The 24826-nt window shown below is 41.0% G+C and overlaps 1 protein-coding gene across 1 annotated transcript in view; it reads left to right on the top strand.

The window, feature by feature from the left end:
* The window catches only part of slc35f1 (solute carrier family 35 member F1), a 356182-nt gene extending 331725 nt beyond the window's left edge, over nt 1–24457 (top strand). The window contains exon 8 of the mRNA XM_059981464.1: nt 23405–24457. Coding sequence (XP_059837447.1) covers nt 23405–23629 — 225 coding nt within the window. The 3' untranslated portion in view covers nt 23630–24457. The remainder of the gene's footprint in view (nt 1–23404) is intronic.
* Nucleotides 24458–24826: the final 369 nt, after the last annotated feature.

Raw genomic sequence — 24826 nt, forward strand, 5'->3', positions numbered from 1 at the left:
CCTGAGGGGGAGCTTATTCATTCAGAGTAGGTGGTGCATTTGTGGAACGAGTTGCCAGTGTAAGTGGAGGATGCAGGTTTAATTGCAATATTTAAGAGCAGTTTGCATAATTACATGGATGGGGGGAATTTGGAAGGCTGTGGGTTGGTGAGACCAGGCAGAATAGCAGTTTGGCACAGACTAGATGGGCTGAAGGTCCTGTTTCTGTGTTATAGTGCTCTATGACTCGAAGCAGGGAGAGTTAATGGCTAAGCTGGTGATTGGCATTGAACTCCTTGACTGACTCTGGAGCAGTGCACATCTAGGCAGTGGAGAATACTCCTTCAATCTCTTGGTGTGCCTTGTAAATGGCCACATAAATACTGTCCAGACAATAGAAGTCATCTTATGGATTTGCACTGCTACCAGTGATTTTCCTGCTCTTTCAGTTCATTTCTCTTTTACAGTCAGCACAGTAACTTGTCTTTTGGCCCCACTGAGTCCAAGCTGAGCACGAACTGCCCATTTGCACTGATCTCCCACCAGTCTTGTTCTCCCCACACTACTTTCAAATTCTCCCACCTCCCAAGCTTCTGCCATCACCTACGTTAGGGGCAATTTATAGCCACCAATCTATGATGTGGATGATGTGAGGATACTTGTGGGAAACCCAAACAATTGGAGGAGGATTTGAAAACATAATACAGACAGCTCTGGAGATCAGGACTGGAATAAGAACTGTGAATCAGAAGCTTTCCTATCTGCTGTGTGTGCAAGTAAATAGATGCTGGTTAATAATTACCAGCGTATCTTATTGGCTAAGAAATTAATGGCATACAGTTTAGTTTTCCCAGTCTCTGCTGTTTTGCCATCCATAACCAGCTTGTAAAATACAAATTCATTCAGAATTAAGTAAAAGTAGGTTTGAATCCTGCTGACTTTTTGCCATTCAAACAGAAAAATTTACGCTGGCATACTGGGAGGGGGCTTTGGAGCCGTCACTTTGTTCTGCTGCTGGACTCCCTGTGCAGATAGGTCGTGCAAGGTAGCCCTGAAGGGCCCCTCTAATGTTACTCTGGGGAAACAGAGTCCAGTTCCTATGATTTGGAACAGTATTGTTGGGGGGATTCTAGGCCTAGTAATTAGGTATTTTTAATTTTTTTTGCTTTATTTTGATAAATTTGTTTATTCTAAGGTGATTGTATTCATTTTTAGTTAACATTGTTGTATGTTTAAATCTACCTTTTATTCTGATATTTACAAAGCGTTAAAGCCTTTGACTGCTGGTAAAATCTGTTTTGCCGTCTGTCAAAATCTGGTTTGCCATCTGTCAGTGCCTGCCAAATGCTTCGTAGTTTTGTGACATCTCTGATATATGACTTGAGGCCCAGTCACCTTTTGGACTCTTTGGAGGGCTTAGGTAAGAGTAGATGATGTAGCAACAAGAGGTGGAGATTCCAGGCAGTGGGGAATATCAAACATGATCTGATCCCCTTTGAATTAGTTCATATCAATTTCATATTATTGGTTAATTATTAATATTCACATTATTTAACTAATTTCTTCCGATTTAAAAAAAAGTTATCCATGGGCACCCATAACTGGAATGTTGCAATAGTGAAGGTTATGTTAATTCACTGGGTGAATAAGACCAGAAGAAGTAGATGCTGGAGAACATTCAACTTTTGAGCCTGCTTAAGTTTAGTTTTCATTCAACCATACAAGAACACAGCCAAATGAAACAGCCATACACTATTAACAGCAGTACTAACAGTCATACACAGCACAAGGCATATATATCACATATAAGATAGCAGTAAAATACAGTTACATAAAAATATAGTCCAAATCCCTGAGTGCACGAAGGTTGCTGCGGTCTGCAGTCATACCCAATACAGCTTGACTTCTCCTGAGTTTACACGGGGTGGGGCTGGGGGGGGAGGCGAGCAGCAACTCCAGTTCAGATTAGATGCCATGCTGCACCATCTCTGGCACTCCAGTGGAGCGCTGTACTTCAGAGCTCGTCTTTGGGCAGCTACAAACAGGCCTGAGGCCTAGTCCTTACTACGACTGAGGCGACACGGCTCCCCCATCCCCCGCCGTTCGCCAATAAACCAATGAAATAGACTTGCACAATCCACACTACCAATGCCCAACAGGATCTTGCGATCACTAAGACAATCACTTGCTGTTAGACTGCACACCTCCCTCGCGCTCCGTCCCCTCTCTGTCACAGGCAGCATCACAGTCTGCACCAAGTTCAGCACCAGCCTTCAGTCAAATCTTGCCTGATCTGAGGTTCCATAATAGCACTTTCCTGCCCTTTCTCCATAACTCTTTATTCCTTTACTGATCATTAGATGATCTTTCTTTGCCTTAAATATTCCTAAGTGCTCTATCCCATAGTGCTTTGTGGCAAGACAATGCTGACTTTAATAAATTGAAGTTAAAATATAGAAGTTAAAGACATTCAAAAAGTTCAAAATCACCTAATACTCTCAGCTCTCTAAGAAGGACTCTTCCTCAGATTGGTTGTAAATGGGTGAACGCTTTGTTCAGAGTGTATGCTCTCTGGTTGTAGACTCTCTCATGATGGGTACCACCTAACTGGCACTTAACTTGTCTATCTGCCAATGAGTTTTATTTTTATGTTTCTATGAGATTTATTTCCTATTCTTCTAAGTTTCAATCAATAAAGTCTCAATAACTGTCCTACCCTCCCTTTGTAGAACAATCTCTCTATACCCTAATCATCATCGTGAACCTCCTCTGAACTGCTGCCAAATAAATAATATTTTTTTCTTCAGTCCATGGGTTAAAACTGTTTGCAGTACTCAGGACATTTATTCTCACTTGTACCTTGTAGAGTTACAGTGAGATGTTCCTACTTTGATACTCCAACCCAAGACCCTTGAAAGAAGAGACACAATGTCCTGGTTTGAAAACAAATGAATCCTGTTAGCAGGTCATTAATGAACAGGAGAATGCAAGATGATTCTGAGAATTTAAGTGCCCCCAATAATATTGAGATTAAAATCAAAGCTTAAGAAATATATATTTTAAAAGACATATATTTATTTTTGGCGTTTTGCTATTATTCTAAGTGCTGAGTTACTCAATGGCCTCTTATAGATTCATAGTCAAGAATATTACAACACAGAAACAGGCCTTTTGGCCCATCTAGTCTGTGCCAAACAATCTGCCTAGTGCCATCAACCTGCACCCGGTCCATAGCCCTGCATATCCCTCCCAGCCATATACCATAAGACATAGAGCAGAATTAGGCCATTCAGCCCATTGAGTTGCTCTGCCATCCATCATGGCTGATCCTGAATCCCACTCAACCCCGTACACCTACCTTCTCACCATATCCTTTGATGCCCTGACCGATCAGGAAACTATCAACTTCTGCCTTTAATATTCCCACAGAGCACCCATGCAGTATCTATGCAAATTTCTCTTAAATGTTGAGATCGAACCCATATCCACCACTTGTGCTGGCAGTTCATTCCACACCCTCAACACCCTCTGAATAAAGAAGTTTTCCTTCATGTTCCTCTTAAACATTTCACCTTGTGCCCTGCACCCATGACCTCTAGTTGTAGTCTCACCCAACCTTAGTGGAAAAAGCCTGCTTGCATTTGCCCTATCTATACCCCTCATAATTTTATATACCTCTATCAAATCACCCCTCATTCTTCTACATTCCAGGCTATAAAGTCCTAACCTATTCAACCTTTCCTTATAACTCAACTCCTCAAGTCCTGACAACATCCTTGTAAATTTTCACCGCACTCTTTCAATTTTATTACATCTTTCTTGTAGGTAGGTGGCCAAAGTTGGACACAATACTCCAAATTAGGCCTCCCAACATCTTATACTATTTCAACATAACATCCCAACTCCTGTACTCAGTACACTGATTTATGAAGGTCAAAGTGGCAAAAGCCTTCTTTACAACCCTATCTATCTGTGACACCAATTTTGGTATTCCTAGGTCCCTACATTCTACTGCATTCCTCACTGCTCTACTGCTCACCGTATGAGACAGTGGCCTTCCCAAGGTGCAACACGTCATACCTGTCTCTATTAAATTCCATCTGCCATCTTTCTAAAACTTGCACAGTACTGTTTGTATTTTGATAATAAATTTACTTTGAACTTTTTGGCATAATTATATTCACATCTATATTTTCTTTTAACTCAATGAATGAAATGAAACATACTCTAATGTCCCATTAACTGTTTCCCACTTGAAAGATGTTTGTTTGGTTTTACTGCTGATAGTAGTGATAATCTCTTTGACCTTCAAATGGTGATATTATTGTTATTGGTATCAGAGTCATAGATAAGTTCAGCACTGAAGCAGGTTATCCAGCCCATCTATTCCTTGCCAAGACCATTTAAACTGTTTGCTCCCATCAACCTGCGGGCCGCCGTATCACTACCATCCACGTATCTATTCAAACTTCTCTTCAACATTGAAACTGAGCTTGCATGCAGTACTTTTGCCGGCAGCTCATTCCATACTCTCATAGCTCTCTGAGTGAAGAAGTTTCCCCTCATATTCCCTTAAACTTTTCACCCTTAATCCGTGACCTCTAGTTGTCCCACCCAACTAGAACATCAAACGTAAACACTCAACCCTACAAAGTTATTCAGGTAAATCGAATCAGGCAAGTGACATTGACAGATTGGGAAAGCTGATGAATAACTGAGGCGATAACAAAGATGACCTTAAAGAAAACAGAAAAGGTAAAAAAAAGTGCAGATGTTCAGGTAAATAAAAATGAAAGCCATTTATGAAGTGGATGGTATGAGTAAAATCTTTATATCGGAATATGACTTCAGAAATTGAACCTATCAACATTTATTTTCATTTGTAAATTATGCATAAAATATGCAGGGTGGATGTTCCAGTTCAGAGTGAATTTACACTTAGTCTACGGGTTTTGCTTGAATGGGCCAAATCGCTGTTTATGTAATGCTGTAATGCTCATTTTGCTGTCGTTGTTCATTTGCTTAGCTGAGTCTGACTCCTTCATGCCAAAGGTATGGAAGTAGATTGCCAGGCTCTTCTTCCTCACAGGTTGCTGCCCAGGTTGGGACCTGGCTGGGTTTGAAATCAGGACCATCTGCCTTGAATTCCAGTGCTGATGCCACTACACCACCAGCTGGTTCAATGCTCACACAGCACAGTTAAATAGATGTTGTGAATACATATCTCATTCTTTATTTTAATTGAGGACTGCATTCACAAATTACAAAGGGTCTGGGTTTGTGATGTCAAACTGTCCTCCCATTCTCATTAGTCTCCGTGTTAATTGGTTAATTATTCATCCAAGTACAGCACTGGATGTCAACCAGTGTCAATAACATTCCCTGAGTTCTTAGCAGGCTAGGAATCTATGGAGATAAGGACACTGACTGGCAAGTAATTCTCCTGAGATTTTTCATTGACAGTTTTGAAATATTCTGTGTTTTAAAGAGCTCTCTGAGAGGAATACGCTGCAGTTTACAGTAAAATATATTTTTATTCCAGTCCTAAAGAAGGGTTTTGGCCCAAAACGTCAACTGTTTTATTCATTTCCACAGATGCTGCCTGACCTGCTGAGTTCATTTTGAGCATTTTGTGTGTGTTGCTCTGTATTTCTGGCAGCGACAGACTTTTTCCTGTTTTAAATGGGCCCATCAGGTCTCCTCTGCCATTTCATTTTGGCTGATCCAATTTTCCTGTCAGCCCCAGTCGGATCTCACTGTAGATCTCATCTGCCCAGTCCACCAGAGCGGATCTCGCACGCTAGGACAGGCATGTCCACATCTCACTGGGGCATGAGGCCGCTGGCTACCCTCACCTGGTTTAGCCCGCCTGTCAAAGCAGTGTACTGGGCTGTGGCCACTATCAAATGCAGACAGCTACTTGGAGCCATAGGTGAGAGCTAGTGTTTGGTGGGGACCAAAGCTGCCCTGGAATGGGCACAACAGCCCCTTCAACAGAGTTGCTACCCCTCCCTGGCACCAATACACCTCTTGAAGGCAGTATACATTGCATACTTTGATAATAGACTTTTTGATTTCTGATATACCCAGCATCCTCTGTGTAGAAAATCTTACTTCCTCGATTTCCTTTAAATATCTCCATTCTCATCTTAAACCTTTGCATTCTAGTTTTTGTTACCCCTACCTTTGAACAAAGGAGACTGTGACTACCTACTCCATCTGTGCTCTCATTATTTTATTTGGTCACCTATTAGAGCTGGTAAGGACGGGGCCAGATAACGATATACAAAGAAATTAACAAGCCCCTACTTTGCAGGAACCTTATGATTCTTTTTACATTTGCGCAAAGCGTTTTATGATACTATTCATGTGACTAAACAATATTTCTTGTGGCAAAGTGATTTTTTTTGAATGTTTAGACCCAGTCAACATTCTTTGAAGACAAACAAATGATGAATGTGCCTCAGTTATCCAACCTAATATTAGCTTTTATAAAGGATAAGTAGAAAATAGTCTCTAAATAATTAAGTGTGTGAACACCTACATCATAAAGTCACATCCTGCAATATCTCCCATCAATGAGTCAACCTCTTAAGAAACATCTGGCAACTTCAGCCATGCCCAGCTGCTATTAGTTACTAAAGTATCAAAACTTGATTATACTTTTGAAATCATTGATGACCTCCTGGACAGTTACAGGTGTCCCCGGCTTTACAAATATTCACATTACGCCACTTCACTTTTAAAAAGACCTACATTAGTAACCTGTTTTTGCATTACAAAGAGCATTTTCCCTTTTACATAAGTTTTTCCCATATAAATTAATAGTTCTTTGCTTTACGCCGTTTCTGCTTAAGAAAGGTTTCATAGGAATGCTCTACCTTTCTAAGGGGGGGGGGGAACACCTGTATCAGGTTCTACATTAATGATTCAGGAATGGCTTCTTCCCCTCTGCCATCTGATTTCAGTGTGGACATTGATTCCATGAACACGACCTCACTACTTATCTATTTTTGCAGTACTTATTTAACTTAACTATATATACACATACACACACTTACTATAATTCAGTTTATTTTCTATTATTATGTATCGCACTGTACTGCTGTGAGAAAGACAACAAATTTCACATTTGCTGGTGATGTTAAACGTGATGCCGATTCTGATTCTGAACAAAGAATTAAAGCTGTGATCTGTCAAGAGGATGATCCATCCAAAACAGATAACTTCCCCCTCAAAGTGTTCATCAGTTCAGCACACCAGAAGCTAATTTTGAAAATACAGATAAAAATTAGATTGTTTCTATTAGGTAACTTCTGTTAATTTACTGTGGCACGGCAATGTAGTAGTTAGTGCCGTGCTTTACAACGCTACATCAGTAAAATCAGGGTTCGATTTGAGGCGTTTGTAAGGATTTTGCATTCTCCTTGTGACCGTGTGAGTTTCCTCCAGGTGCTCTGATTTTCCTCCCATAGTCCTAAGATGAACGGAGTGGGGAAGGAAACTGCAGTTTTTGGCATATTATGTTGGCACTGGAAGCGTGGCAACAATTGCGAGCTGCCCAGCATAATACTTGATTTGACACAAACAATGCACTTCACTGCATGGTTCGATGTACCTGTGACAGACAAAGCTATTAATTTACTGAGGTACAGCATGGAATAGGCCCTTGCAGCCCAGTCAGGTCTTCAAGCCGTGCCGCTTACCAACCCATAATTTAACACACACAATGCTGGAGGAACTCAGCAGGCCAGGCAGCATTTATGGAAAAGAGTACAGTCGACATTTTGGGCCAAGACCCTTCATCAGGATTCATGGGGTCTGGAAGGTTTCTCAGCCTGAAACATCAGCTGTTTACTGTCTTTTCCGTAGATGCTTCCTGGCCTGCTGAGTTCCTCCAACATTTGCTGTGTGTTGCTTTGAATTTTCAGAATCTACAGATTTTAGAAACATAGGAACATAGAAAACCTACAGCACAATACAGGCCCTTTGGCCCACAAAGTTGTGCTGAACATGTCCCTACCTTAGAAATTACTAGGCTTACCTATAACCCTCTATTTTACTAAGCTCCATGTACCTATCCAAAAGTCTCTTTAAAGACACTATTGTATCCGCCTCCACCACCGTTGCCGGTAGCCCATTCCATGCACTCACCACTCTGAGTAAAAATTTTACCGCTGATATCTCTTCTGTACCTACATCCCAGCACCTTAAACCCGTGTCCTCTTCGGGCAACAATTTCAGCCCTGGGAAAAGCCTCTGACTATCCACAGGATCAATGCCTCTCATTATCTTGCACACCTCTATCAGGTCACCTCTCATCCTCCAATCACTCCAAGGAGAAAAGGCCGAGTTCACCCAACCTATTCTCATAAGGCATGCTCCCCAATCCAGGCAACATTCTTGTCAATCTCCTCTGCACCCTTTCTGTGGTTTCCACATCCTTCCTGTAGTGAGGCAACCAGAATTGAGCACAGTACTCCAAGTGGGGTCTGACCAGGGTCCTATATAGCTGCAACATTACCTCTTGGCTCCTAAATTCCATTCCATGATTGATGAAGGCCAATTCACCGTATGCCTTCTTAACCACAGAGTCAACCTGCGCAGCAGGTTTGAGTGTCCTGTGGACCTGGACCCCAAGATCCCTCTGATCCTCCACACTGCCAAGAGTCTTACCATTAATACTATATTCTGCCATCATATTTTCTCTTTTGTGTGAACCCCCAATTTAATCCAAGCCTAATCACGGGACAACTTATTAACCTACTTATTAATCAATTAACCTACCAACTGGTACGTCTTTGGACTGTGGGAGAAAACTGGAGCATCCAGAGGAAACCCACACAGTCATGGGGAGAACATACAAACTCTTTGAACCCAGGTCCCTGGAACTGTAAAACGTTGTGCTAACCACTATACACCCATGCCACTCTGCTTTAATCTTATTAATCTTGTAAGGGTAACATTATATAAACTCTAGGACATGTCAATAGCAAGAATGTAATCTATGTAGTACAATGACTTCCCAAAATTGGTTCTTTGTCAACCGAAGGGCGACATGGTTTACAGTACAGATGACCAGGGTTCAGTTCCTACCGCTGCTTGAAAGCGGTTTGTACATTCTCCCCATCTCCACATGGTTTTCCTCCAGGTGCTCTGGTGTTCTCCCTCAGTCCAGTTGGTAGGTTAATTGGTTATTGTAAATTGTTCCATGATCAGGCCATGATTAAATCAGAGGATTGTTGGGTGGTGTGGCTCGAAGAGCCTATCCTGCACTGTATCTCAATAAACAACTAAACAGTAAGTACCTCATATAACTATTTGCAATAAAATTGTGCATCAGTGGTTAAAGGGAGAAGGTAGGAGAATGGGGTTGAGAGAGATGATAAATTCCCACCCTTTTCCTCCTACCGTTCAGCTGCTGCTTTATCCATGCTTGAATCTTTCCTGTAATACCATGGGCTTGTAGCTTGTTAAACAGTTTCATGTGTGGCACCTTGACAATGGCCTTCTGAAAATCCAAGTACACAACATCAATTCTCCTTTGTTTATCCTGCCTATCACTTCTTCAAAGAATTCCAACAGATTTGTCAGACAAGATTTTTCCTTGAGGAAACCATGCTGATTTCTTCCTCTTTGAGATGAATACTATATATCCTGTGCCTTCCGAGTTGCTTGCAGAAATTCCAGCCATTGTTGCTCTGCCATCATCCCTGCCATTCCAATCAGTCCTGGCCAACTCCTCTCTCATGCCCCTGTAATTCACTTTACTCCACTGTAATACTGATACATCTGACTTTAGCTTCTCCTTCTCAGATTTCAGGATGGTTCCAACCATGTTATGATCACCTACCCCCTAGGGGTTCTTTTATCTTATGCTCTCTAATCAATTCTGGTTCATTGCACAACACCGAGTCCAGAATAGATTATCCTCTAGTGGGCTCAACCACCAGATGCTCTAAAAAGCTGCACTCCTGAAATTCCCCCTCCTCTAATCCAGTACTAACATGACATTCCCATCTGCCTACAGATTGACATTCCCATCCATGCAGTAGAACCACTGCAAGCAGAGTCTGAAAGGTTTGGGAGAAATGATAAGAGTCTGCAAATCTCTGCAAGTCTGCTAGAGACACAAAAGGCTCAATATCTGCAAATTCAGGGGTCTGCTGGAGGCCGAAGATGGTCTATCCTGGGGTTAGAGGATTGTACCTGTGCTTACTTATTTATTTATTGAGGTTCAGCATGGAGCAGGCCCTTCTGGCCCTTCAAGCGACCCCTATTTAACCCCAGCCTAATCACGGGGCAGTTTACAATGGCCAACTGGTATGTATTTGGACTGTGGGAGGAAACCAGAGCACGCGGAAGAAACACACAATTCTTGCATTATAATAATGATACACTAACGAATTGGCAGAGGAGGGGCAGTGTGTGGTGAGGAGGTGAGTGGAGGAGTTCACGCAGGGAGAACGTGCAAACTCCTTACAGACAGCGGCAGGAAATAAGCCCAGCTCGTCTGTACTGGAAAGTGTTGTGCTAACCACTGTGCCACTCTGATGTAGGGCTGGGGGGAGGGAATGCGACTTGTTTTGCAGTTGTTGCTTTGTCACTCGGTACGTTCTGATCTGTTGTGTTCTGTGCCGTTCTAGTGACCATGGTGGGCATGTAATTTTGGAGCTGGAATGTGTGGTGACACTTGCAGGCTGACCCCATCTCATCCTTGGGTTTGTTGGTTGTTAACTCAAATGATGCATTTCACTACAGCAAACACGAGGAAGTCTGCAGATGCTGGAAATTCAAACAACAACACACACAAAATGCTGGTAGAACACAGCAGGCTAGGCAGCATCTATAGGGAGAAACACTGTCGACCTATAGATGCTGCCTAGCCTGCTGTGTTCCACCAGCATTTTGTGTCTGTTGATACATTTCACTGTATATGTTGATGTACCTGTGATAAATAAATCTGAATCTAAATCTATTGTGTGAGTGTTCATATAATTTCAGGTCAAATCAGACTTTACTAAATCCATTCAAACCACTTTAAATGTATTGGTGATTGCTTTTACTGGATTAGGAATCGCTTTTCTCTTAATCTACTGTACTTTAGATATAAAGACTTCCACATGACATGTTTGGGTTTAGATACCATAATATTCTACTCCCAAAATAATGTGTTTGTGTCACGATTCTTGCAATGATACGCTAACGAGCAGAGGAGGGGCAGTGTGTGGTGAGGAGGTGAGTGGAGGAGTGCAATATATGTGTGCAAGTTATGTGAGTAGTGGGTTGCTGGTGGGTTTAAAAGGGGCATAGGGAATGGGACCTCAGTGAACTTTAAGACTACGGGAAATCGAACTCCGGAGCACATAAAGGAAACTACAGAAAATGGTTGTTTTGTAACTTCAAAACATTAAACTCATTCTAAGGAAGATGTGGGAGTCTGGAAATACAGGTCTAAACTTTGTGTTTACTTCAAGTGAGGAGTGCATGTATCATGCAGTAATGTGATCTGTATGCAATTCACACGTTTATACATAATAACCCATAATGAATTATTTACACAAACAGGAATGCTTAATCAAACAATATATGTACAAGATCACACAAATGTTATTGAAATATTAAATATACAACTCCGGCCCCATTGGGCTTAAGAGGACCTCCAGAAACAGGGTTCCAATGCCTTTAGAAAGCAATCCAGAAATTGGCCGTTGTGTTTCTAAGGGAGCACCAGTGAGTCCGGTGGAAAATTAAATTAGTAAATTGGTTTACTATTTTCAGATCTGCTGAGATAGAGTGGAAAAACTTGTCAAGCATGTCATTCGTACAAATCCAATTCACTGCAGCAGGTCATTGAGGGAAAATAATAGCAGAATAAAGTGTTACATTTGATGAAGTGAGGTGTAAGTAGACAATAAGGTACAAGCCCATAATGCGGCAATTGAGGTCAAGGGTTCATTTTAGCAAATAATAGAACTATTTTTAAATAGTCTTATAACAGTGGGATAGAAGCTGTCCTTCAGCCCGGTGGTATGTGCTTTCAGGCTTTTGTATCTTCAGCCCCGGTGGGAGAGGGAAGCAGAAAGAATATCCTGAGTGGATGGGGCTTTACTGAAGCAGCAAGAAGTGTCTATGGAGAGGAGGTTGGGTTGTGTAATGTGTTGGGCAGTGTTCAGAAATGCAGTTTTTCGTGGTGGTGGGCAATACGGTTGCCATTCCAAGTTGTGATGTATCAAGACAGGATGCACTTTATAGATGGTTCATCTATAAAAGTTGGTGAGGGTCAAAGGGGACATGCCACATTTCTTCAGCCTGCTGAGAACGTCAAGATACTGGTGAGCTTTCTTCACCATGATGTTAATGTGGTTGGGCCAGAGCAGGCTATTAACTCTGTTCACTCCTAGGAACGTGGACCATTCAGCCCACAAAATTTCACTGACGTAAAATGCACTGTCAGTCTCGTTGTGGGAGGAGTGAGTGTGAGTGTGTGTGTGTGTATGTGTGTGTGTGTGTGTGTGTGTGTGTGTGTGTGTGTGAGAGAGAGAGGAAAGGGACTTGTTTTGCTGTGTGAGATCACATCTTTGCAGGACGGGATTTGCTGTTGTTCTCTTCTGTGCTGGAACATTGTGGGCACACTATGTTGGCACTGGAAAATGTGACGGCATTTATGGTCTGCCCCCATCAGATCCCTAGATGTTTCCATGTATGTCTGGTAAATAAATCTGACTTCGAATAGCAGTTGGATTTCATGATTACTGCTTTCAATAAACACTAGCAGAGATCAGGGGCTTCAGATCACAGACTAATTAAGACCACTTGTGGTTGCATCACATATAAACATGCGTTATGTCACATGCAAAATGAGATTTACATATTTAAATAAAATGTACCACACATATGGCTCTTACTTCTGATCTGGGCTGTGCAGAATATATAGTGAGGATGGAGACAAAGAACTGCTGGAAAAATGCTATTGATTCATTCTGCTCTCCAATTTTATGGTACATGAGCACATGTGTCAGACATTTACAGCTTTCATTTACACTTCTTTCATTCTTTTGAAAAGTAATTATATAGTATAGAGATTTAAACTATTCAAAGATTTTCTTGATACTTCACCCTTTCCAGCCCTAATGAAGGATCTCATCCTGAAATGTCAACAGATTATTCCTCTCCATAGATGCTTACTGAGTTCCTCCAGCATTTTGTGTGCTTTTCCAGCTTTAAGCTATAAACTTCATGTAGGATTCATGGATCTATTTTCTACCTGCATTGAATTTCACGTTGTGTGTTTATTATGTTTAGGATGATAGATAATCAGGTGGGTATGGGTGTGGTCGGACTGAAGAGTTTTATTATGTATTCATGCTTTGTCTTTGGATTTTTGGGGTTGAACTCAGTTAGTGTTAGAGACAGACTGATACAATATCTTTTTGTTAACTGCTTAATTTCACTTATTTACATTTCATAGCGCTGGTTTTATTTCCATTAGTTTTATCCCTTCAAGATTGTTTATTTTGCTCATTGTTTGATTGAACACATTTCTTCAACGTTGAAGATTATTATTATTGGATCTGTAGGTGCTTGCTCCTAACAGTGTGGTGGTTTGTTCGAATAGCTGCTATACTCAAACGTGCTTAAGGACAAAGCATTGGGAGACTTGGTACATCCTCAGATGCATCAACCCTTCAGCTCTTCCACTGAATCTCAGAATCAGAATCAGGTTTAATATCACTAACATACATCATGAAATTTGTTGTTTTGTGGCAGCATTACAGTGCAACACATAAAAAGTACTATAAATTACAATAAGACCAAAAGACTTAGGAGCAGAATTAGGCCATTCAGCCCATCATGTCTGCCATTTAATCATGGCTGATCCTGGATCCCATTCAACCCCATACACCTGCCTTCTCACCATATCCCTTGATGCCCCAACCAATCACAAATCTATCAACTTACGCTTTAAATATACCCATGGACTTGGACACTTGAATTTCACTGCAGTCTGTGGCACAGCATTCCAAAGATTCACCACTCTTTGGCTAAAATAAATTCCTCGTTACTTCTGTTTTAAAAGGATCTCCCCTCAATTTTGAGGCTGCGCCCTCTAGTTCTGGATACCCCCACCAGAGGGAACATCTCCACATCCACCCTATCTAGTCCTCTCAACATTCGGTAGGTTTCAATGAGATCCCCCACACATTCTTCTAAATTCTAATGAGTACAGGCCAAAAGTTGCCAAAATGTTCCTCACATGTTAACCCCTTCATTCCTGAAATCATCCTCGTAAACCTCCTCTGGACTCACTCCAATGACAATATATCCTTTCTGAGATAAGAGGCACAAAACTTTTGACGATATTCCATGTACGGCCTGACTAGTGTCTTATGAAGCTTCAGCATTATCTCCTTCTTTTATATTCTACTTCCTTTGAAATAAACGCCGGCATTGCATTTCTCTTCTTTACCTGTGAATTAACTTACTGGGAGTTTTGCACGAGGACTCCCAAGTCTCTTTGCAGCCTTGATATTTGAATTTTCTCCCATTTAGATAATAGACTGCACTATTGTTCCTTTTGCCAAAATGCATTCTCATACATTTCCCAATACCGTATTCCACCTGCCACTTTTTTGCCCATTCTTCCAATTTGTCCAAGTCCTGTTGCAATCATATTGCTTCCTCAGCACTACCTACCCCACCACCTATCTTCATTTCAACCGCAAACTTTTCCACAAAGCCATCAATTCCATGATCTATATCATTGACAAACAATGTGAAAATCAGCAGTCCCAATACTGACCCCTGAGGAACACCACCAGTCACTGGCAGCCAACCAGAAAAGCCCCTTTTATTCCCACTCACTGTCTCCTGCTTGTCAGCCATTCCACTATCCATGCCACTATCTTTCCTGTAACGCCATAGGATTTTATCTTGTTAAGCAGCCTCATGTGTGGCACTTTATCAAATGCCTTCTGAAAATCCAAGTAAATGGCATGCACTGCCTCTCCCTTGTCCGTCCTTCTTGTTACTTCCTTGAAGAACTCTAGATTTCCTTTTACAGAAACCAAGCTGACTTTGGCTCCAAGTACCCCGAAACCTCATCCTTAATAATGGACTCCAACACTTTCCCACCCACTGAGGTTAGGCTAACTGGCCTATCATTTCCTCTTTTGTCTTCATGCCTGCCAGGATCAAGTGATTCTTGAAAGATCATGATCAATGCATTCAGTGTCTCTTCAGCAACCTCTCTCAGGACTCTGGGATGTAGTCCATCTGGTCCAGGTGACTTATCCACCTTAAGACCCTTGCCTATCATGTCTTCCTGTGTAATAGCAATGGCACTCACTCCTGCTCCCTGACACTCACAGACCTCTGGCACACTGCTAGTGTCTTCCACAGTAAAGACTGAAGTGAAGTACTTATAATGTTCATCTGCCATTTATTTGTTGCCTATTACTACCTCACCAGCATCATTTTCCAGTGGTTCATTATCAACTCTCACCTCCCTTTTACTCCTTGTATAACTGAAAAAGGCTTTCAATGTCCTGCTTTATATTATTGGTTAGTTTGCACTCACATGTCATCATTTTGCTTCTTTTTACTTGCATTTTGTTGGATTTTCAAAGCTCCCCATTCATCGAACTTCCCACTTACTTTTGCTACCTTATATGCCCTTTCCTTGTCTTTTATGCAGTCTTATTTTCCTTTGTCAGTCACAGTTGCCTAGCCCTGCTGTTTGAGAACTTCTTCTGTGGGACATATCTATCCTGCGCCTTGTGAACTATTCCCAGAAACTTCAGCCATCTCTGCTCTGCCGTCATCCCTGCCAGTATCCTCCTCCAATCCACCTGGGCAAGCTCCTCTCTCATGCCTCTGTAATTCCCTTTATTCCATTGTGATACTGATACATGTGACTTGTGCTTCTCCCTCTCAAACTGCAGTATGAATTCAATCATATTATGATCACTGTCTCCTCAGGATTCCTTTACGTTAATTTCCCTAATAGGATTACTACACAACATCCAATCTAAGATAGCCTTTCCCCAAATAGGCTCAAGCACAAACTGCTCTAAAAAGCCTGTAGGCATTCAATAAACTCCCTCTCTCGCGATCCAACACCAACTTGATTTTCCCAATCCCCTTGAATATGGAGTCCCCCATTAGAATTGTGGCTTTAACCTTATTTACATGGCTTTTCCAGCTCCCTTTGCAATCTCAATTCCATATCTTGGCTTCTTTTTGGTGGCCTGTATATTCTGTTTTTTTTTTACCCTTGCAGTTTCTTAACTCCATTCACAAAGATTCAACATTATCTGGACCTATGCCACCTCTTTCTTAAGATGTAATTCCATCTCCTACCAACAGAGCCACATTACTGCCTATGTCACCTGCCTGTCCTTTTGATACAGAGTTTACCCTTTGATGTTAACCTCCCAACTATGACCATTTTTCAACCGAAACTCAGTGACGCCCATACAGTCATACCGACCAATCTCTAATTGTGCCACAAGTTCGTCCACGTTTTTCCGAAGGTTACATACATTTAAATTCAGCACCTTCAGTCCTGCATTCTTTGTCCTTATGAATTTTAACTCTTTGCTCTTAACTCTTAACTCTTTGCTGTCTGCAATTGTATTCAATCATTAGCTTCTGCTTCATTATATTCATAATACGCATTACATCATCTACTTATAAACCCGCTGGCTCATCCTCAGCTTTATCATTCTGGTTCCCATCCCGCTGCCACAATTAGGGACATATAGTATTAAATTTAAAAAGTAGTGCAGAAATAGTGAAGTAGTGGTTCATTATCCATTCAGAAGTCTGATGAACGGGTAACTACTGCCCTAAAACATTCAATTTATGTGCCTTGTGTTCAAAGGTTTTCAAAGTCTCTTTTGATCTTCTGAATGAAGCAGTTGATTGGAATTGAACCCACTAAACTTGAGAAAGTTCAACACAATTTTATGTCATGTCTTCTACAATTCCACATTTTCAATTATTGAAATACACTCATGGTCACATATCTTTTCAATATTCTCATGTATTTTTGCAAGAATCAGGTGTTATATATGCACAGTTCTAATTTTATCTCCTATCTTCACAGGATAACTCACAGCGCCACATGTTTCAGCTATCACTCCAACATCCTATTTCCCAGTGACAAGGTTTGCTGGGTGGTGTTAACACACAGACTCTTTGTTGCTTAAGTTGAATATCTTTTTGGATTGAATCATTTCATTTTGTCTCAATTTTCACACCCCTGTTGAGTTACAGCTGCCCTAAACACAATTATATTCTGATAAACACAAGAGATTCTGCAGATGCTGGAAATCCAGAATGACACCCTCAAAGATGCTGGAAGAACTCAGCGGCTCAGGCAACATCTTTGGTAGGAATAAATAGTCGACATTGCCGGTCAAGACTATTTATTAGGATTCATTATATTCTGAATATTCTACACACTAAAATCTCAGCCAGTCTATTTCAGTGTCCTTTTGTAGTCTGACAATAATTTTGATAATCAATATCACATTTTTTTAATTTTCAGCGCTCTATAATGTTTGTTGCTTGTTTAACAACCCTGACTTTCAGCCACACTATTTGGTGTAAGATTATGAGGTGAAGCAAGTATGTGTTTAATACCAAATGAAAACCAAAAATCTACAGAAGCTGGAAAGCTAAAGTAAAAACAGAAAATTCAGGAAATATTCTTACTGTGACTTCTTGCTGTGAAAACTTCTCCTCCGAGTATAAATGATAAACTACAATAGCTTTTATTTGCCCCATTTGCTTCAGACTCACTGAGGATATCTGCATTTTACTCTGAGAATTAAAATCTTTGTTGTTTTAATTTGGCATATGTGTGGAAATGATTTCCATTCTGCCCACAGTGACGAACTTGCATAGGCTCATTGGCATGTTTTGGAATCTTCAATGGTTCAATTTAATATTTGTGAATGTATACAGCATACAGCCTGGCATTCTTACTCTTTGCAGACATCTACGAAACAGAGAAAATAAGTGAAAACGTTAGAACCCCCAAAGCCTCCCTCCCCCCCCACTCCCACGCACAAGAAGCAGCAAAAGCAGAAACACGCCCCCACCCACCAAGCAAGCCTCCAGAGACCATGATCTAGAGTCCGTCAAAAACTGTCCACCCCAGAGTTCGACATTTCAGACAAGCTCTGTCTCACCCCTGCCCCACTGAGAGAGGAGACCAACGGATCGCTGTTTCGTTGGTCCAACCTGCCACTTTGCTTGTCCGAGCCACCTGACTCGAAGATCAACCGACTCTCACTCACCAGTGAGAGAGAGAGATTGCTTGAGTGCAGGGGCTTCCGACAACTGTGTACACCACCAGCTGTTTCAATCTCCCAGGCAGCACCGTCGAAGGACCCGGGTTGTCTATGGGGCCGCACGCCAAAGGTGCACATCTTCCAGGCTGTATCTGGAGGTCCTGAAACACTAGGTTGCTCATTGAGTGAGAACCCATTTTCTCAACTACACCATCACTAACGTTCTAAAATTATTTTCATGTTTATATCTTGCATTATATTCGTACTTCTGAACACTATCACCAGTCCAGTTCAGGCGCCTTGCCGTTCGGCGTGGGCGATCTTGTCTCTCCATCTATCACGGTCCCCGAGTTGTAGTTGTTGCCTCCCCTGTTTCTAACCGTGATGTTGATCCACTCTCTGTCTGCCTCTGCTTCTGTCTCCTTCCAGCTTTCCAGTTGTAACTAAATGTTCTAATGACTCTCTTTGCATGATGTGTCTAAAGAATTCCGATTGCTGGTTTCTGATTCTTTTATGTAATATACGTATTGTTTTCATTCTCTGTAGAGCTTCTTCATTGGTTATGATATGCATAGCATTCTCCTGAGGAACCATATCTCTGCTGCATTGATTCTCTTTTCCATTGAATTTGTGATGGTCCATGACTCGCTGCCATCCATCAATATAGGAAGAATGTAGCAGCTGAGAATTCTAAGGTGGAAATCAATTGCTAGTGTCTTGTTTGTTAGGATGTTTCTCATTTCTGTAAATGTTGTCCTTGCCAGTGCTATTCTTGCTTTTATGTCTGTTTCGCATTTGCCATCAGATATTACCCATGATCTAAGGTACTTGAAGTTGTGAACTTGTTTCAGGATTTCATTTCCCAATACGATCCTATAGTTTGGGATATCAGGTTTCTTTGATATTACCATTACTTCAGCTTTCTTATTGTTTAAGGTCAGGCCAAGTCTTTCACTCTCCTTGTTGATGGTAGATACTAGTTTCTGTAAATTTACTTCACTGTTTGCTGTCAGTACTGTGTCATCCGCACAGCACAGGTTGTTGATATTGCCAGGGGCAATATAATTTTCTTTGTTTAATAAATGAATGAATTGGCTCCTCAACTAAAGCGCAAGCTTGTTGTGCTATACACAGTCTAAGCCAGGGGTTTTCAACCTTTTTTATTCCATCGACCAATACTATTAAGCGAGAGGCCTGTGGACCTCTGGTTGGGAATCCCTGAAGCAGACAGCAGTTTTGCAACATGGAACCAGATTCTCAAGGAGACAATTTACCCTGACTTCTGATTCTTTGTTCCACATTTGTAGATCTACCTAATCTTAGAATTGAATTGATTCTGTGACCTCTGTATCACTTTAATAAATGAAACACTTTTTGCTTATATACTGCAAACACAAGGAAATCTGCAGATGCTGGAAATTCAAGCAACGCACACAAAACGCTGGTAGAACACAGCAGGCCAGGCAGTATCTATCGGGAGAAGCGCTGTCGACCTATAGATGCTGCCTGGCCTGCTGCGTTCTACCAGCATTTTGTGTGTGTTGCTTATATACTGTGTGTTTTGTAACCCTTTCAATTTTAAGAGTGGCTTCTGCAAGTCTCATATAGCAGCACTTTGCAGAGTAACATTCTCAGCATCACCATCCATTTTTAATGTTATTTGGCCTTAAATTCCAAGCATTCAGTGGAAGAACTGGAAGGTTCATGCATCTGAGAGTGTACCAGCTCTCCCGATGCTTTGTCCTTGAGCACATAGAAGTTCAGCGCCACAGACAAACTGTAAGGGACGTTGGGAATCCAAAGCAACACACGAAATGTCAGATAGATTCTGCACAGGCTGGAAATCCAGAGACCCTGAGGCCACGATGAAAGCTGTTAAGCCCAGGAATGGACTGCTGAGTTTTAAGCTGTCAGTTACTGAAACCCTTGCTGTTGCAAACAGTCCTAGCACTGGCTAAAAGTATGAGATGATGGCAGGGAGCTGTGGTTAATGAGAGGTTTGGGACTTGGAACAAGGAGCCTTTGAATGGGGTGCGAGCATAGGGCTGGTAGTGCGATGGATTTCTCCAAACTGGGTCTGAGAGGAGATGTTGGCAGTGGGATTGGGAGGCAACGAGGTGACTGAACAGGAGAATGCTTGGTTTCGGAGGGGTGGGCGGACACTGGTTTCTGTTGTCTATTTGTAACTGGGGCCATTGGTGTCGTCTGTCTGGAGGAGGACAGGACAGGAGCAGCTATCTAAAATAACTATCTTACGACCAAAGGTCAAAGGTGTTCAAAGGTCAAATTTAATATCAGAGAAATGTATACAATATACATCCTGAAATGCTTTTTCTTTGCAAACCTCCACAAAAACAGAGAAGTGCCCCAAAGAATGAACAACAGTTAAATGTTAGAACCCCAAAGTCCCCAAAGTGGCAGCGAGCAACGACCCCCCCCCACCAGCAAAAGATGAGGTGATGTCTGAGATTTTCATTCACGAGAATGCCTTCTAAACAACGAGACGTGCTTCCATTGGTTTTGCGTGATTTGTAGACACCGTGGTCCCCAGTTTGAGTGCTGCCTGAAGCTGCAGATCTGATCCTTTTTACTGCTGTTGCAGCTGGGTCCACCTGCTTGACAGAGCAGGTTATTGTGTGGACGCAGTGAGTAGGAAGTGGAATTGATGGAAGAAGTGTCACCTATTATTCCAGCTGGCTCTGCCTATGCTCAAACTAATTAAATTTGTGCGTTCCCTCTAGACAAAAAACACTCTGATTTCTCAAAACCCACATAAGGAATAGACATTTTGGCAAAATAACAAATTACTCTCAGGATATTTAACAAAACAAAAAAATCTGAGGCCAAAGTGATGCACAGAGATTAATTAGAAGAAGAACCTGCTCAGAAGAGTCCTTGTGAAGAAGTAGGAAAGTGTATTGAAATAAAGCGACAATGTAATGATTGATTAAGCAGATTTTAGTTCCAAATGGCCCAAGGGTAACATTTTGCATTTCACATATTGTTCTATGTATTCCAATTTGGTACAAAGAATAACTGAAGGTATAATGAAGCCTGTGGTTCATTGAGATTAACTAGAGAGTGATTCAGGTTCAATTATGCGGATGAATTATCAGAGAAGTATACTCTGTGGGAATGGAGAGCCTGCCTGCTTGCGGGACATGTTCTATAACATTTGAACAGATTACTTTGCAAATATAAAACACCATGTAATGTATTTCATTTGTTCTTGAAACATTATCCAAATATCTGAAGTATTTGAAATGTTTAAAATTGAATGGCTGGCACAGCAAAGCAATTTATTGCTTTCTCAATATTCATCCTAAATTTTAAAAAGAACATGCAAATATTTATTATTGGCACTGCACTTTTAATATTTTTATTAAAAATTGTGTTGCCCCACAATACACTGTTAACTTAGTTAGACACCGCAGAATGTTGTGCTTTTATTTTAGATTTTCAGCTTCGGCAATATTTTGCTTTACATTTTGTTAGACTGTAAGTAATTCATACAAAAAACTCAAAGCAAGTTTATTATCTCAGTACATATATGTCACCACAGACATTCATATTCTTGTGGACATGCACAGCAAGTATAAAGAAACACAACAGAATCAATGAAAGACCACACACAAGATGGACAAAAAAGACAATGTACAGAAGACAACAATCTGTGCAAGTACAAAGAGAAATAATAATAATAATCAATAAAGATTAAGAAAATGAGATGAAGAGTCCTCGATAGTGAATCCATAGGTTATTTTCAATTCAGTGTTGGGATGAGTAAAATTGATTGAAGTTATCCACTTTGGTTCAGGAAACTAATGGTTGAGGGGTGGTAACTGTCTTGAATAAGGTGCAGTCAGTCCTGAAGCTCTTGTACCTTCTTCCTGATGACAACAGTCAGAAGAGAACATGGCTTGGATGGTGTGGGTCCTTGATGATGGACATGTAGATGTGCTCAATGGTGGGGAAGGGTTTACCCATGATGCAATGGACTGTATCCACTACTTTTTGTAGATTTTTCTGGTCCAGGGCATTGGTATTTCCATACCAGTCTTTGATGCAACCAGTCAATATGCTCTCCACTGCACATCTATAAAAATTTGTCAAAGTTTTCAATGACATTTCAAATCAAAGCAAACTTCTAAGAATGTAGAGGCACTGTTGTGCATTCTTTTTAATCACACTTACTTGCTGGATCCAGGACAGATTCTTTGAGATGATACTACAGAGGAATTTAAAGTTACTGATACTCTCCACTTCTGAGTTCCCTGACATGGACTGGTTCATGGACCTTCGCTTTCCTCCTCCTGTAATCAATAATCAGCCCTTTTGTCTTGCTGTCATCAGGAGCTTGTTGTTGTGGCGCCACTCAACCAGATTTTCAGCATCCCTTCACCATCTTTGATTCAGTCAACACAGTGGTGTCAATAGGAAACTTAAATATTGCAACTGCACAGTCGTAGGAATAAAGGGAGTAGCACAGGGGATGAAGCTCACATTCCTGTGGTGCAGTTAGCTGATGGGGATTGTGGAGGAGTTGCTGTTACCAATCCGAACTGACTGAGGTCTGCAAGAGAAGAAATCAAGGATCCAGCCTCATAAGTGATTGAGGCCTGGGTTTTGTAACGTTTTGTTACGTTTTGGGGAGATTATAATACTGAATGCCAAGCTGGAGTCACTGATGCGCATCCTGATGTATGAATCTTCACTGTCCAGATGTTTCAGGGTTGAGTGAAGAGCCAATGAAATGGCATTTGCTGTTGCGATGGTAGGTAAATTGACAAGCTTCTTGATGAGATGCTCAAAAGGAAGGAAAAGTGAATTTAACATTCAATAAAGTCAAAATGATAGATCTGAAATCAGGCCTGAAAATTGTCTGGTACAAATTATGACCCTGCCTGTACCGCTACACTCAAAATTCCATTATCAGTTTTAAAGAATATAATTTTAAGATTATCAGGAAGTAAGTATTTGAGTAAATAAACTCATTCTGTGCAGAAGTATGGAATTCATTTTGAATTTTATGGATGAGAAAATTATAAAATGAGTTTTTGTGATGTTCATACAGGATTTGCATTAATCATTTAAAAGTAACCCCATTTTTTTTCTCTTTGCAGTTTTCAGGACTCTACCTTCTGTCTTTTTTCACAATCATTCTTGGATTAATCTTGTACTCTTCCACTTCCACGTATGTGGCCCAAGATCCACGTGTATACAAGCAGTTCCGCAACCCGGCAGGTCCTGCCGTGGAGATACCAGCCACTGGACAGCTGGAGCCATCAGTAACGTATTCCAGCCTGGGACAGGAGACTGAGGAGGAGGCTCATGTCAGAGTTCCTTGAAGAGGCACAAAGCTTGCTCCCTGGCGTTCCGATGGATTTTGTTCTGCATTCCAGATTCTTTTTGTTTGTTTACATCACCTCATTTCCCCAGTCTTTGTTTATTGCATCGTAATATTTATTTTACCAAGCCAAATCTCTAGAATTGTTTTTACTAATCATAGAATTTAGTGAAATGTTATTTGAGATAATTGGGTTTAATGTGTCAGTTCACTGACTAAGAGTTTTTAAGTGGATTGCAATCAACTGATGGTTTATAAAGTGCCATCAAAAGCATTTTTATAATATAGTCTATATATCACTACCACTGTAAGGGAATAAAGGGGATTTTAACTGAGTTTAAATATGCACTGTATTTTTTCTCATTTCAAGTCATTCCCATCTTTTTGCACATGAATGATTTCATGCTAAGGCCATCTACGAAGTCATTTATAGGGTGATGTTATCTTTCTATTCAAAGCACCATTATATGACCTCTGAACCTGTGTAATTCTAGAATGGATTATTGTATAGTTTAGAGTTTGCTAACTTGTGCTGTTAACATTTTGACACGTTGTGTAGTACGTTTGTGTTGCTTTAATAATGATAGTCTTCACAATTAGGTTACAGTAAGTATGGACTGTACCCCATGGGTAGAGATCAACTGTTAAATACAAAAATAACATGAGACAGTTAAACTTAGCACCACAACAAGAAAACAAACCAAAAACTGCACAGTTCAACTGAAAGATGCCCTTTATCTTTTTGATATCTGCATGCTCTTTATGGACTGGCTGTGGCAATGTAATGCCTGTATGATGTTTTCAAATAAATGCTTTATGAAAGATAATATTACAACATAGCTTCTTGTCTTGTAATTAATCAGTCAACAATGAAAAAATATAGAACTATCATCATTTTTCACGTTAGTTATCTTGCAGTTCTCAATAATTTCCAGCAGTTAGGAAGTAGATATGATCACGATTCAGCAATTAGGTTTCGTACGTTGTTGCATACACAAAGCGCTGGAGAAACTCAGCAGGGCAGCCAGCATCTGTGGAAGTGAATAAACAGACAACATTTCGGGTTGAAACCCTTCTTCAGGACTGAGGAGGAAAGGGGAAGATACCACAATAAAAAGGTGGGAGGGGAAAGAAACTAGCTAGAAGGTGATAGGTGAAGCTGAGTGGGTAGGAAAGGTCAAGGGCTGGAGAAGAAGGA

This window comes from Hypanus sabinus, chromosome 10 (assembly GCF_030144855.1).
Source record: "Hypanus sabinus isolate sHypSab1 chromosome 10, sHypSab1.hap1, whole genome shotgun sequence".
In the NCBI taxonomy this organism is placed as follows: domain Eukaryota; kingdom Metazoa; phylum Chordata; class Chondrichthyes; order Myliobatiformes; family Dasyatidae; genus Hypanus; species Hypanus sabinus.